Source organism: Acinonyx jubatus, chromosome D2 (assembly GCF_027475565.1).
Source record: "Acinonyx jubatus isolate Ajub_Pintada_27869175 chromosome D2, VMU_Ajub_asm_v1.0, whole genome shotgun sequence".
Lineage (NCBI taxonomy): Eukaryota > Metazoa > Chordata > Mammalia > Carnivora > Felidae > Acinonyx > Acinonyx jubatus.
Genome location: NC_069393.1, coordinates 32,050,958 through 32,065,876, shown reverse-complemented (window position 1 = coordinate 32,065,876; position 14,919 = coordinate 32,050,958). Strand labels below are relative to the sequence as shown.

Genomic DNA, 14,919 nt, shown 5'->3' with positions numbered 1-14,919 from the left:
ATTAATGGAAATTAAAGAGACATGACAGCTAATGCTGTTTATGATGGTGGATTATATCCTGGGCTGAGAGAAAATAGTTATAAAGGAAATTATTGGAATTGTTAACTGAATTTAAAAATAGACTGGATTAGATAATAGTATGTATCAGTATTAAATATCTTGGTTTCATTAAATTTATGCTATGGTATATAAGAGAATGTGTCTTTGTTCATAGGAAGTATATATTGAAGTATTTAAATGTAAAAGGGCGTGTGTGTTGAACTTTCAGAGGTACAAAAGAATATATGTATATATAAAATGATAAAGCAACTACAGTAATATGTAAACCATGGGTGAATCTGGGTAAAATGTGTATGAAAGTGTCTTATATTGCTCTTTCCACTATTCTGAGTTTGCAATTATATCAAAATTAAAAGTTACCAACAGAATTAGATTTGTCTTTTGATATCTTCCAAGCAGCAGCATAGTCCAGGTGATTGTTAGAAAAATAATGTTAGCCATGCTTCTTTGTCTTAAGTGCTTCTTTTCACTCTTTCCTTACATGTTTGTCTGTTTCTCATCTTCTGGATCCCAATATATTATTTATTTTATTGGCTTATAGCAATCTCTTTGTAAGATCATTACATAATTAGGGGCACCTGGGTGCCTCAGTCGATTAAGCATCCGACTTCAGCTCAGGTCATGATCACATAGCCTGAGTTCAAGCCCCATGTCCGGCTCTGTGCTGACACCTCGGAGCCTGGAGCCTGCTTCGGATTCTGTGTCTCCTTCTCTCTCTGCCTGGCCCCTGGTCATGCTCTGTCTGTCTGTCTCTCTCTCTCAGAAATAAATAAACATTAAAAAATTGTTTTAAAGATGATTGCATAATTAATACAAAGTATTCAGCTTTTATACATATTTATTGTTTAGTTAGTAATGTTATGCCTTTGGGAGCCTATTCTCATTTTGTGTATTTTTTTCTTACATACTTTATTTTTGCAGTATCTTAGATAATGTAAAAAATGTAACCATTTGTTTCCCTTTTTTGAGAAATTAAAATATTAACCTCCAGTGAAAGGCTTTGCTGCTCTAGTTCTCATCCAGCTGTCTGAAATTTGTGTTCAGTCTGTTGGTAGAAGATCAAGTGTGGTATGAGATTTAACCCTAACTGAAACACATTGGACTATGTGCTCATTTTTGTTGTCCATTCAAAGAAGTAATGTCTAAATCCTGCCAAACGGGACCAAACAGGTGGCTTTCTGTCCACCAGAGATGAGTCAAAGAAGTAATGTCTAAATCCTGCCAAACGGGACCAAACAGGTGGCTTTCTGTCCACCAGAGATGAATCAAAGAAATCCTTTCCTAAGTAGAATGTGCCATCAAAACCTCATACTGCTTTGTCAGCATTCAACTGTGGATTTTTACCTGTTTATGCCTCCTGTTTCATATGAACAAGCAAATACCCAGTAAAGGCTATTTTGGATAGGATTACGAAGAAGATCATGATGATTCATTTGGTACTTGTGTTTTCAATTGGTTAACCAGTTTTCTTTCCTTTGTGGTGTATGATGGGATCTTCACTAGACAGAGGTAACCTATTGGATAGTTGTGTACCTGGATGCTGGTGTGGTGGTGCTTGTTGGTTTCGTTTTCATGATACTCCTCCTGAGGTTGTGCTTGCAATGCTGCTGCTTATTTTGTGTTTGCATGACATTATTTGATTGCTCTTTGTTGGTTTGGGTTCTTAAAACCTATTTCCTTTTTTTGGTACCCAGAATAATTCATTGAATATCTTTAGTTGGTCCAGAACTTATGGAAATTAGTTCCAAGTCTAACTCTTTGGTGGATCCTTTTCAGTTTTTGAAAATATATTCAATGTCACAACTAAGTTTATCATTTGGCTACGAATTAAAAAAACAGGGTAGGATTCCTTAAACACCCAGGAAGTCACCACTTGCCAGACAGGCCATTACTGAAGCTAAGAAGTAACTCTTTGTGAGTTTTATAGATTAAATAGAATTAATATATACATAGAATAAAATCTAAGTTTTAGGAGCATTTCATCACTTAGCTGAAACTTAGGAGCCTCCAGCAAGGTAACAATGAATACAACTAAATTAAATCATGCCTAAATCTTAGTGTGCATGTCTGATTTGCCAGTATCTTTCAGAGGTGTTGTTTCCTCTGCAAACTGTCCTACATTCCAAAGCTAAGATTCTTGGGGGGCCAAGAAACTCTCAGAAATTAGTTTTCTGAGAGTTTGTGTGGGCCTTGAAAATAGTTGCTTATTACCTCTTTGTTTCTGGTCATTGGTAGTATAGTTTTTCTTGGTCAATTAGCTGACTTTGGGCAAATTGTACTGATTTCATTTTATTTTATTTGTTTCTTTTGTATCTTTTCTACTTTATATACCTCTATAGAAAAAGGCAGATTGTTTTTATTTTTATTAATTTTATTTTTTTGAAGTTTTTAATTCCAGTATAGTTAACATACAGTGTTATATTAGTTTCAGTTGTACAATATAGTGATTCAGCAATTCAGGTGGATTGTTTTTAAAACCAAGAAACAAAACCAGTCCTGAAGTGAGCCTGTATATGTCAAATGGCAGGAGTTCATAAAATTGAAATTATTTTCTAGTGTTACTATTAAGCCAGTGTTGAGACAAACAAGATCATCTTTTGTCTTATAAGTTTAGTCATCTTGAAAACTGTAAAGGATCCATTAATTTGGAATGGCCATCAGAGAAATGCTTATGATAAGTAGCATAAAACTGTCAGATAAATGGTGTTTCATCTCTATCTATCTGTGTTCTCATTCTGTTATATCTTCTTTTTATCTTTTGGTGGGATCCATGCATATAATAGAAAATTTCCCAGGAACGAGAAAAATTTGCTGATGAAGGCAGTATATTTTATACCCTTGGAGAATGTGGACTCATATCCTTTTCAGACTACATTTTCCTTACAACTGTTCTTTCCAGTAAGTATAAACTTTTCTTTTTATTCGTTTATAGGGAGCATAAAGGACTATAAAAAAAAAGTTCATTGGAGGGAGAAATAAGACATGTTTGTAGAGTTAATTATAAGTTAACATACAATTTCGTTTGTTATAAATTCTCTATAACTTGTATTTAGAACCACCTGAGAAAGAGGAAGAAAAATAAAATATCAAGATAAAGTTAAAAAAAAAAAGAAAAAGACAAATCAGTGAAGTTAAATCTACCTTTAAGTGTTTGAACCCCTGTATTCTTTTAAGATAAATTGTATATTGCCTGGTCCTTGTAGCCTTCATTAATGTTTCTACTTCCCTATTAAAACACGAATTGATCAGGGTACCCAGGTGGCTCAGTCGGTTGAATGTCTGACTCTTCATTTTGGCTCCAGTCATGATTTCATGGTTCATGAATCTGAGCCCCACATCGGGGGGTTGGGATTCTCTGTCTCCCTGGGATTCTCTGCTTGAGATTCTCTGTCTCCCTCCCTCTCGCCTCTTCCTCCACTTGCGTGTACATGCTTGCTCTCTCTCTCTCTCTCTCTCTCTCTCTCTCAAAAGTAAGTAAATAAATGTTAAAAAAAAAACATAATCTGTCATTTCTCTACTAAAGAAGAAAATTGGCTCGGTTTTTCTACTTGTGTTGAATATTCACTTTTGAATCTTAAGGATTACCTCTTAAGACAAAAACTCAAATTTGACTCATTTAGAGCACTGATGAATTGCTGATTTTTTAAAGCTAAACAATTTGGTTGATAAGTATGCTACTCTAAGTGGGTTTTTTTTTAACTGTTCAGAAAAACAAAAACAAAAAATGTATGTTTCTAGCTTTCTGTGTATATCCTATTAAAATCTATCTAAATTGAACCAAAGAGATCTGATTTGTATGTTTGAAAGAGATGATTCTCTAAATTTTTTCTAATTACTTTTGACATAATGTCTAATTTGATGTCTAATTTGTTTGACATACCAAACAAAAATTACTGCCTCTTTCTTCCTTTCTCTAGGCTAGTCATCTCTAAAGATAAAACTTTAAAATAGTTTTTAATAAATGACATACACAAGACACAGTTCCTGCCATGGCTCTGACCACTCTTACCCTTCTTTCCTCTGTTGACAGAAAAATGAAGAAATATAGACTAACATGCCTTACCACAGTTGTCTTTGGGATACCAAAGTGTCTCAATAAATTCATGTGGTAAACCAGTGCTCTAACAGAGGAGATACACACACACACACACACACACACACACACACACACACACACTCACTCACACATTGATTTGTTATGAAGATCCAAGGTAGTGAACTAAATAAAATAACATTTACGGTCTTAAGTTGGGTATTGTTAAAGTTAGTTGTGATTTCCAAAGTTATTGTGGTTTCCAGAATAGTCTTCAGTTCATATCCTGGCCCCAACACTTCTAAGCTTTGTGATTAGGGGAAAGTCAGTGAACTTGTTCATCTGTTTTGTTTGCAAAGTGAAGGTGGAAGTAATAACAAACCCACATGATTTGAGGATTATGAGATCAGGAATATAAAGTACCTACTTCACTGCCTAGTATTTAGTTAGTATGAAATTTGTCTGGGTTTTTATTCTTGATATCCTGTAACAAATGTTATTTCATATCTGATTTTAAATGTTATTTCATATCTGATTTAAATGTTATTTCATATCTGATTGTCATAAAAAAAACCAGCAGAATTGGTAGAGATTTTTAAGCTTTGTGTGTGTGTGTGTGTGTGTGTGTGTATGACTTTGTATAGAATTTGCATTCAGCATGATGTGGCAGAAAAGAGTACTGCATTAAATGAAGAGACCCAGCTTGGAGAACTGTAGTAATATACACTGTATACAGTGGCAGTAGTTCCCGCAAATATTTGTTGAGCTGAAATGAGATTTGAATTTGTATCTAATTCTCAGTCCTATTACCTTCATATCTTTCTGAGGGTCAGAAGGACCACAGAGCAGAACCTTCAGAATACCCTGCACATTGTGTAGCTCCTTTAATAAATTCAACCATTTTAGAGCAGGTAAAAGTCACATTACCCTTAAATTCTGGAAACCACTCCAAGTAGCTCTACTGGTCCAGGCACCTCTTTACTTCTTGACGCTCACCTCCTAGCTTAAACATGGTGAGTGATTTACAAAAAGTGCTTGGTATGACAATGTCACATAGAGTTGACCCTTGAACAAAGCTGGGGTTAGCGACACTGGTACTCTCCACCCACCCCACAGGCGAAAATCTGGGTATAACTTTTGACTCCCCCAAAACATAACTATTAATAGCCTACATAACTTCAATTAACATGTGTTTTGTATGCCATATGTATTATATACTGTATTCTTACAATAAAGTAAGCTAGGAAAAAAATGTTATTAATAAAATCATAAGGAAGAGAAAGTACATTTACAATACTGTACTGTGCCTAGAAAAATTCATACATAAGTAGACGCCCACAGTTCAAGCCTGTGTTGTTCAAGGGTCAGCTGTACTTTCTATATTTCCAGGGATGAGAAAATAGAATAAGAATATGATTTGCTAAGCGAAATTAGTCAGAGAAAGACAAATATCATATGACTTCACTCATATGAGGACTTTAAGAGACAAAACAGATGAACGTAAGGGAAGGGAAACAAAAATAATATAAAAACAGGGAGGGGGACAAAACATAAGAGACTCTCAAATATGGAGAACAAACAGAGGGTTACTGGAGGGGTTGTGGGAAGGGGGGTGGGCTAAATGGGTAAGGGGCATTAAGGAATCTACTCCTGAAATCATTGTTGCACTATATGCTAACTAATTTGGATGTAAATTTTAAAAAATTAAAAAAAGAGGGTGATCCAGGGGATCCCAAGTGTATGCAAATACTAATTTCTTAGTTTAGCATCAAAATGAAAAAAAAACCACATTTTCCAATTTGTTACAGATCCTTATGATTTCTCAGAGGTCTTGACCCCATTGGAGAAAAAATACAGCTCTAAGGGTATTGCTTGGTGGTTGTCTGCCCCAGTATTCATAGAACTACTCTCAGCCTTCTCCATTATCACTTCCCTATAAGGGAATTAACCAGCTCTTACCAGTTGTGAGATCCAACTTTTAGAAAGAAAGTCTATCTTAAATGTTCCCCAAAAGTTCTAAAATTCCAAATGGTCTCTCCCTCCTGTCTCTGAACTCAAAGCATTTATTAAACTTAACAATTAGCAATTCATCAATAAAGCATTTTCTGTGTATTGCATTAAAAAATATATATGATTTTAAGATTTTCTCCTTATCAGTGGTTTTAAGTATTTTCATTATTATATGCCTCTAGTTTTTCTCAACTTAGCACTATTGATGTTTGAGGCAGGGTAATTTATTGCTGTGGGAGCTGTCCTGTGCATTGTAGGAGGTTTAGCAACATTCCTGGTTTCTACCCACTAGACGCCAGTAGTATACCCTTTCCCTTCTCCCAGTTGTGACAATCAAAAATGTCTTCACAATTTCTGGGGGACAGAGATAGGGAGGAATCATACCTATTTGGGGATGCCCTAGTTTGGGACAGGGTTTTTTGTTCCTTTTGTGTTACTGTGTGCCTTGATGTAGTGTTCTACAAGTTTCTTATCTTGGGATTCTTTGAGCTCTTTGGATCTATAGGTTTATAGTTTTCATCCAATTTGGAAAAAATTCAGCCTTCTTTTCTTTCCTTTTCTTTCCTTTTCTCTTCTTTTCTTTCGGAAGAACACAAGTGGAGGAGGGGCAGAGAGATAGGGAAAGATTGAATGTTAAGCAGGCTCCGTGCCCAGCACAGAGCCTGACACAGGGCTTGATGTCAAAACTGTGTGATCATGACCTCAGCTGAAATTGAGTCGGACGCTTAACCGACTGAGGCACCCAGGTGCCACTAGCCATTATTTCCTGAGATACTTTCTCTTTGCTTCTCTTTCTTCTCCTTTGGGTACTTCAATTACACGTACATTTTTCTCACATCAACCTTATAATATTTGTACTATTATTGTCTTCACTTTACAGATGAGGAAATTAAGGCATACAGAGGGTTACATACAAAAAATTTGCTCCAAGTCCCAGAGTAAGTAAATGATTCAGGGTTTGAATCCAGCATCTAGGTTCCTGTTGATTGACTTTACTTCTGTGGTCACATTTTCAGCGGTGATAAGCTGTAACTTACATAGTGCCTCTTCTTTCTCTCAGGCTGGCTGTGGAAAGGTCAGTCATAAAGTCTCCTAGAGGTAATGGGGAGTCCAAGCATTCTTGTGATCTGAATGTTGCACGTTGCATTGTCCACTTTGTCTAACAAACCATGGGGGAAAATGTGCCATAGAAATCACACTAAGATCACTTCCTTCCCATTCCTTGCTGCTAAGATGCTAGGAAATGACACTCACAGTAGATCAACTTCCTGTGGCTAACAAGATTTTATAACAATCTAGGCACACTAAATGGTTCCCAAATCATCCTACAAGATAGAATGCAATTTTTTAAACACAAAAAGCTTTGCCAAGGAGTGGTTTGGGATGAGGGGAAGTGCATTAACATATTCATTAATCTGTTACTCTGGTGGACAACAGGAGCTGTCCTAAAGATTTCCAACAGAAAACCAGCCAGAGTAATGTAAAAGAACATAACTCAGAGAATGCAAGACTGTCATATTTCTGAGCATCTGGGTTTTTTCCAAAACTGATAGACCCAGTAGTGTTCAAGAAATTGCCATCATTTTGAAGAATATGAATACTCTGTCTAAATGGATTGTCATTTGGAACCTCCCAAGTACCTTAAAAACTCTGTTTTGTCTAAAATAAAATTTGACAACTATATACAGCAAATCATTTGTTTCCCTTCTCGATTTATAGTTACTTCTCCTAAAAATAAAAATGAGAAAGCTGCTTTTCTGGAATGCCTCACTGGCCCAGTTGGTGAAGTATGTGACTCTTGATCTCAGGGTGATGAGTTCAAGCCCCACGTTGGGCATAGAACCTACTTTAAAAAAAAAAAAAAAAGAATAGGCATGGCACCTGGGTGGCTCAGTTGGTTAAGCGTCTGACTCTTGATTTCAGCTCAGGTCTTAATCTCAGGGTCGTGAGTCTGGGCCCCACGTTGGGCTCCATGCTGGGCGTGGAGCCTACTTTAAACAAACAAAAAAAAAGCAACCATGAAAAATAAAGCTGGGATACTATATTAGAAAGAAAGAAGAAAGAAAGCTGCTTTTCTTAAAGCATGTTATTATAATTTCCCCCATTAAAGAGAGTCATTTCTTCTTATGTTTATTAAACTTCTTTGAAGTTTGATTTTTAGCTAAACAAGAATATCTTGGACACATACCCAGAATAACAACCAATTTGGCAGCAATATCTTGTGCTTATAATAAGCAATGGCATGAATTTCTCCCTCTTCTCTGCATGTGCTTTGGATAATGGGGGCCCTGTTTAGCCAATCTAAAATTTTAAACACCTCTAAAAGTTTTAACCACTGTCATACACACACGCTTAAACATACATACCTCCTAAACCCCTTACCTGCTTAATTTTTTCTCCTTGGCACTTAACCAATATTTAACATTCTATATAATTGATTTCTTTTACTTGTTTATTATTATTTAGATTGTAAACTACATGACAATGATCAAAGGTTTGTAATGATATTCACTATAGATTTGCAATGATATTCACTATGGACATATCTACACTATATAAGCACTGAAACAAGGTATAACAAAACAAGAATATAACATATTTTTCAATTTTCTCCAAAGGAAGTTTAGCAAACTGAGAACAGTTCTTGTAGCTGTTGTCTTCAGTCTGCAGTCAGTACAAATGGAATTAGGAAAACGTGTTTTTAAATTAATCTATTTCCACACAAGCTTGGTTTCTTATAATTTAGAATTCATGTATTTGTATTCCCCCTTCATTCCTAATTCATAATTTTTTTTTTTTTGGAAAGGTTTTACTTACTTACTTACTTATTTATTTATTTTACTTTAGAGGGAAAGAGAGAGGGAGAGTGAGCCAGGAAGAGGGGCAGGGGGTGAAAGAAAAAGAATCTCAAGCTGGCTCTGCACTGAGCACAGAGCCTGACGTGGGTCTCGATCCCACAACCCTGGGCCCATGACCTGAGCCAAAATCAAGAATCAGATACTCAACCGACTGAGCCACCCAGGTGCCCCCCTAATTCATAAATTCTGTTGCTTTATACCATATGTCTGTGATCAGGTTTGATGGATTAACTTGAAGAATTTTCTACATGAGTCTTAACATCTGTATTAAGTAGAATATTAAGTATTTAGTAAATAAATCTAGATTCCTTCTAGGCAAGATGAAGAGACTGTTAATAATTACTGTTATTAAATAATTTCCAAGAAGCCTCTGATCCTTAAAGTAGGTTAATAGGAATTGAATGAGAATACAGAAGTATGATTATTAATGGCTTAATTCTCTGCACTAACCAGCTGCAGCATTAGCTGATGGTCTTAAATCTTATAATGGAAGTCAGAGATTTTTCTCATAACTAGGTGCAGAGAAAGGTCATCCAGATTTATCTAGAATGCTACATAGCATTTATTGATTTGGATCATTCTTGCTAATGCTAAGATTCATTCGGTAATGATAGTATAACTTAGACTCTGGATCTTGGCCGTTGACAATTATGAAGTACTTACTTTGTGCTCTTTGTCTCCATATGTGTTCTAACTAAAGTTATTAGTGCTGTTGCCTAATAACATGAAAACAACTCTAGATAGCTTAAGGAAGCAATAGTAAAACAATTATAAAAGTTGATTATTAAGCATCTTCCTTACTTTTTACTATTAATCTTTGAAAAGTCAGCAGAAAAAGCAGAAGCAAAAAATGTTACGGCATGTTCAGTGCATAGGACCTGACCTAATGAAATTCAGGCATCATTCAGTGTGTTCTGATTTTGATTCCCTCTTTAGATTTTGAGGAATCAGTGGAGAAATTGAATTAAGTGAGTTTCACTGTAGCAGGGTTTGACATACTGACAGTTAAACCACATTCTTATTGTGACCCACAATTCTCACAGATCTTTGAGAAATTACATCAGCATTCAAGTGAAAGTTTATGATATTTTATTTCTCTTGCCGTGCAAACTCAGGAGCTGATCATAAAGTGTACGTGACTTGGAGATCATGGTGCTGATCAGTGCCATTCTGTCTAATGAAAATGTTTCGTTAGTTACAGATGAAAATGTTTTTCAGCTTAAGTGATCTGTTGAAAAATATGAGCAAGGCAGCATTCTGAGATCTATCAACACATTTAAGGCAGCTACAAATCTTTTTTATTGGGACATCAGAGTTGGGGAAGTTACAGAGAAAATTTGGTTTAGCTATTAATCTGCCTAAGTTTTTTATTTCTTGGATTATCTACCATTGCTAAGTTGACATCATGAGGAGTAAGATGAAGCAGATGAAAGGCTGAATTCAGTGCTATTTTTGCCTGTAAAAGGTGCTTAGAATTTTAAAAATATTCTATTTGCATGTTCTACAGCCAAAAGGATCTCATTGTGTTACTTACCAACAACTTCTTTCTCTGACATTACCTGTTCTTAAGGTTAATTTGTTGATTTTATAATGCAGCTTTATCAAAACAATAAAACAGTGCTTTTAAATGTATCAAATATTTATGATGTTCACTTCATTTTGAGCCAGATGTATCTGAGAGCACTCTGAGGTTTCAGTAACCCCACTCTTGGAGAAAGTTGAAGCATTTACACTTTTATATCAACGGCCACATAAGAATTTTAGTTCAGATGAACAAGAAATAAGTCGTGTTTGTGTTTAAGTCTCTCAGACCTGCATATGATTGTACTAGAAGATTAAAATGTTTTCTTTATATGCTAAAGGAAGTATATATTTGGGGAACAGTAGCTTTAGATTCCTTCTGAGGGTTCATAGGCTAAGAGAAGAACAGAGACCAAAGAAGCAAATTGTGGCTTATAACAAAAATAAGATCTAAATATATTTTGACTGCATCTTGGGGAAGATTTCATAATTATACCCTCCAAGGAAACCAGTTCTTACTAGCCTTTTCATACTTGTGTTTTATTTGAATTGATCCACTTACACTTTTTAAAAATTCTAATAAAATTCTAATATTGTCTTAAAATGTTATAGAAATCTGGTTAAGGGCACATGATGTCTGTAGCTCTCCTCTCAAGCTAGGGCTGTGTTCTAAAGAAGAGAGTGTTGAATGAGGTAGTCAGGAGTATTTTCTGTATGCTCAGTGGTCTGATGCTGCCACCAGAATTGTGTCTGCTTACACTTTGTCCTCTCTTGAACAGCTGTTGTTGGCCTTCAAAGCTTTCTGCTACTTTTCTAGGGAGTCCGTTCTCTCTGATACCTGAGGTTCAGGTAGGGGCTCTCCAAGAGAGAAGAGAAGGAGGTCCTTCCCAGTTCTACTTCTCTGCTCCTTAGGCCCTTGGGAAGGAAAGCCTAATAGGGGAAGCATTTGGTAAACTCAAAGGCTTCCCACTTTCTTAGGCTGCATTTATCAATGGGTTAAAAGTTCATGGAACAGGAAAAATAAAATTCCAAAATAGGCTAAGTTCTCTGCTTTCTAGAAAATGCCCTCATCTATAAAATTATTTCTTTTTCTCTCTTCATTCTTCAGATCAAAACTACCTTTCTCTTAGCATATCTCAATTAGGATCTTGTTGTTTTTGTTTTTAACAAACATTCAGAATTAAAAAAAAAATTTTTTTACATTGAATTGTGAATCATAATAGCTCCAGAGACATTTGCAGGAAATGCTTATTATTCAAAAGAATCCCTAATTAATAAAAGTTAGACAAGGGATATAGTATCACTAAATAATATCTTGAAATAGGAACTATGTCATATGGCTTTGTATCCCCAAAGTACCTAAAACTGTATCCTACCACTACTATTCATTTATATATATATATACATATACATATACGTATATATATGTATATGTATATATATATTTGTTTGTTTTTAGTTTATTTACTTATTTTTGAGAGAGAAACAGCAATAGAGGGCTGGATCTCACAAACCGTGAGAGCATGACCTGAGCTGAAATCAACAGTTGGACACTTAACCAACTGAGCCACCCGAGCACCCCTCTAAAAATATTTGAACAAAAGGCTATTTGGGATGTGGCTTCTCTGAGTCCCTTTTAAGTAGACCCAGCCACCCATCCATCTCCGTATCCTTGATTACAGTGTCAAATGGGCCTCAGTTTACCTTTCTACTATAGCCTTTCTTTTACTTCCCTAGAACATTATAGAAACTTTCCCAGATTTCAGCCTTTTATAACTCTTCTAACTTTTGTCCTATCCTCCTCAGGCTCCATCCTGTCCTGCTTTCGTTCTATTGATGGTTGGGATGGCTCTATAAGAATTCAGTCCTTAATAATTGATAATATTTAAAGGTCTTTGCTTATGGTCCAGGAGCCCCACTTTTTCACATTGTTTGCCTCTTAGAAGTTGGACTGGAATCAAGTGTATCTGTCTATCTGTATAGTTGACCTTTCCCTAAAACCACAACTTGCTAGTGTTTGGTTATGCATAGGCTTCATCATGTGTTGTTCACCTTTCCCTGTAACAATTTTAGAAAAGCTTATTTGTTGTGCTGGGGAATTTGAGGGTACACAAAGGAAATCAAGGCAAGAAAGGTTGTCACAGAATGGTTTGCTTAACCATTACACCTTCTGGAGAAGATACTCAACACAGTATCTGACACACAATAAGTACTCCATATATATTTGTTGGCTAAATAAATAGCTAAGAATTTTTGTGAAGTTACTTTAGTATACATACTAAAATTTTATATTGTTCCAAGTACCCTTAGCAATCTTGCCTGGTATTTAAAACTGTTTTAAATAATAGCTACTCTCTATGAATATATACATGATGAAATCTAGAAAATTAATTCAAATAGCTAAAATTTGGGGGAGGGAGCACTAAACTGAAAAACCACATAGCTTTTGGGTGAATGCCCAACCAAGTCACATGTAATGATGGTCATTCAAATTAGCGTAAATTAAGTATCCAATATCCAATCTTATTTATTAAAGCAACTAACTCTAAGCATCTATGCAGTAAGTTGCATCTTGGCGTAAGCTTTCACATTGGCTACTATTGAGTACATGGAGTGGACTAAAACCACATAGGATGAAATGAAAGCCAAGCAGATGAATTTTTTTAATATTTTATTTTTAAGTAGTTTCTACACCCAACATGGAGCTTGAACTTACAACCCCGAGATTAAGAGCTGCATGCTGAGCCAGCCAGGCACCCCCATAAATTATTATTTTTTAAGATCTTTGAAGATAGGGGTGGCGATCTGTCACACAGGCATATGTAATTTGGGCATAAAAATAGTAACATTCATTTGAAGAAAATATATTCCTAAAGTAGAACATGACCTTAATCAAGGGTAAAGCCCTGGCATGCCTTCCAGAATCTCTCCCAGGAACTCTTGGGGAATCCAAGCTTTTTGACATCTGTGGCATTGAATACTCTTCCTTTAGCACAACTGTCAAATAATAGTGTAATAAAGAGCAATTTAAATGAAAGACTGTTTCTGGCAGCTCTCAGAAGGTCATCCAGTAACTGAGGGTGAAATATAGCTCAAAGATAGGTTATGAGCTATGAACTTGAAACATTAGCTATTTCTTTTTTCAGGTGTGAAATTATAAATCTTTTTTTTTTTTTTTGAGAATCAGGGCTGAAATGTATTTTCTAGAAAAATGCAAATGGTAGAAAAGCAGTAGTTAGAAGGAATAAGTGTCTGTACAGCTGAAACCTTGCTGAAGGAATTCAGAAGATTTTCACAATCTTATAAATTAAAAAAAATTTTTTTAATGTTTGTTTATTTTTGAGAGAGAGAGAGTGCAAGCGGGGAAAGCCAGAGAGAGAGGGAAACACAGAATCCAAAGCAGACTCCAGGCTCTAAGCTGTCAGCACAGGGTCCGATGCAGGGTTCGAACTCACAGACTGCAAGATCATGACCTGAGCCAAATTCGGCCACCTAACTGACTGAGCCACCCAGGCGCCCCCGTGAATTTTTTAAAAGCAGATTCTTGACATGTAGTGTTCCATATTCTTTAGAAAACCTTTAAATTGACATTAAATAAATCACACTGAGATGCAATAAAAATAAAGAGCTCTCTTTGTAGCCATCGTACAGCCTGTATGTAATGATGGTAAGCCCATGTAGTTTCTTTCATTGTTTGAGGATTTTCAAATAAAAGCCAGACTAACTAAATGTGAATGTTAAGTCTGTTCTAAGACTATACATTACATTTCTAAATGTTTTTCTTTATGGTCAGAATTTATCAGAGTAAAACCATAGGTCTTCTAATTAGATCCTTCCAGTAAGTGCTATTGGGAATAGCAGCCTTACCCCTGCCCTCTACCCCCTGTATCTTGGGGTCCTGGCTACCCTGTGACAGACTATAGACCAGTAAATCATGGGCATCATGGCTGTACCTTGCATCTGGGGAAGTTTTATCCCCCACTCTGCCTTACAGTTAGACCAGCTTAGACTTGGGCTTAGTCCTCTATGAGTTGAATGAATCTTTCCTAAACTGAAATCACTCTCAAAGGTGAGGTCCTTTAGAGCTCTGAGAAACTGGGGTAAAAATTAGGGTTGGTTATGTTCTCTTGAAGGGAACAATTAGTTGTTCCTACTCTCATTTGACTACCAAAATCATAGTGTACCATTTTGGGTATCCATTTGCACATGAAAATTAACTACTGGACTGACACTTAAATGTAATTGACTATATATATAAGAGCATAAATTATTGGCATGCCTTTTCAGAATCTTGACAGTCAGTGTTTATCAAACACTTTCAGAAGTGCTAACCCGTTAGCTTAGCAATTTCATTTCTATAAGTTAGACTTATAATAAAATGATATAATAATATATAATATATATTAATATATATAGTATATATTAATATATATATAA

The 14,919-nt window shown here is 35.7% G+C and overlaps 1 protein-coding gene across 7 annotated transcripts in view; it reads left to right on the top strand.

Annotated features, from left to right (window-relative positions):
* MICU1 (mitochondrial calcium uptake 1) overlaps window positions 1-14,919 on the top strand; it is a 238,347-nt gene that overhangs the window by 124,569 nt on the left and 98,859 nt on the right. For 6 of the 7 annotated variants that reach the window (XM_027062242.2, XM_053207388.1, XM_053207390.1 and 3 more), the window contains one exon: window positions 2,844-2,958. The exons of the other annotated variant lie outside the window; for it this stretch is intronic. In XM_027062242.2, the coding sequence (XP_026918043.1) occupies window positions 2,844-2,958 (115 nt within the window). The remainder of the gene's footprint in view (window positions 1-2,843; window positions 2,959-14,919) is intronic. 7 annotated transcript variants of the gene reach the window in all.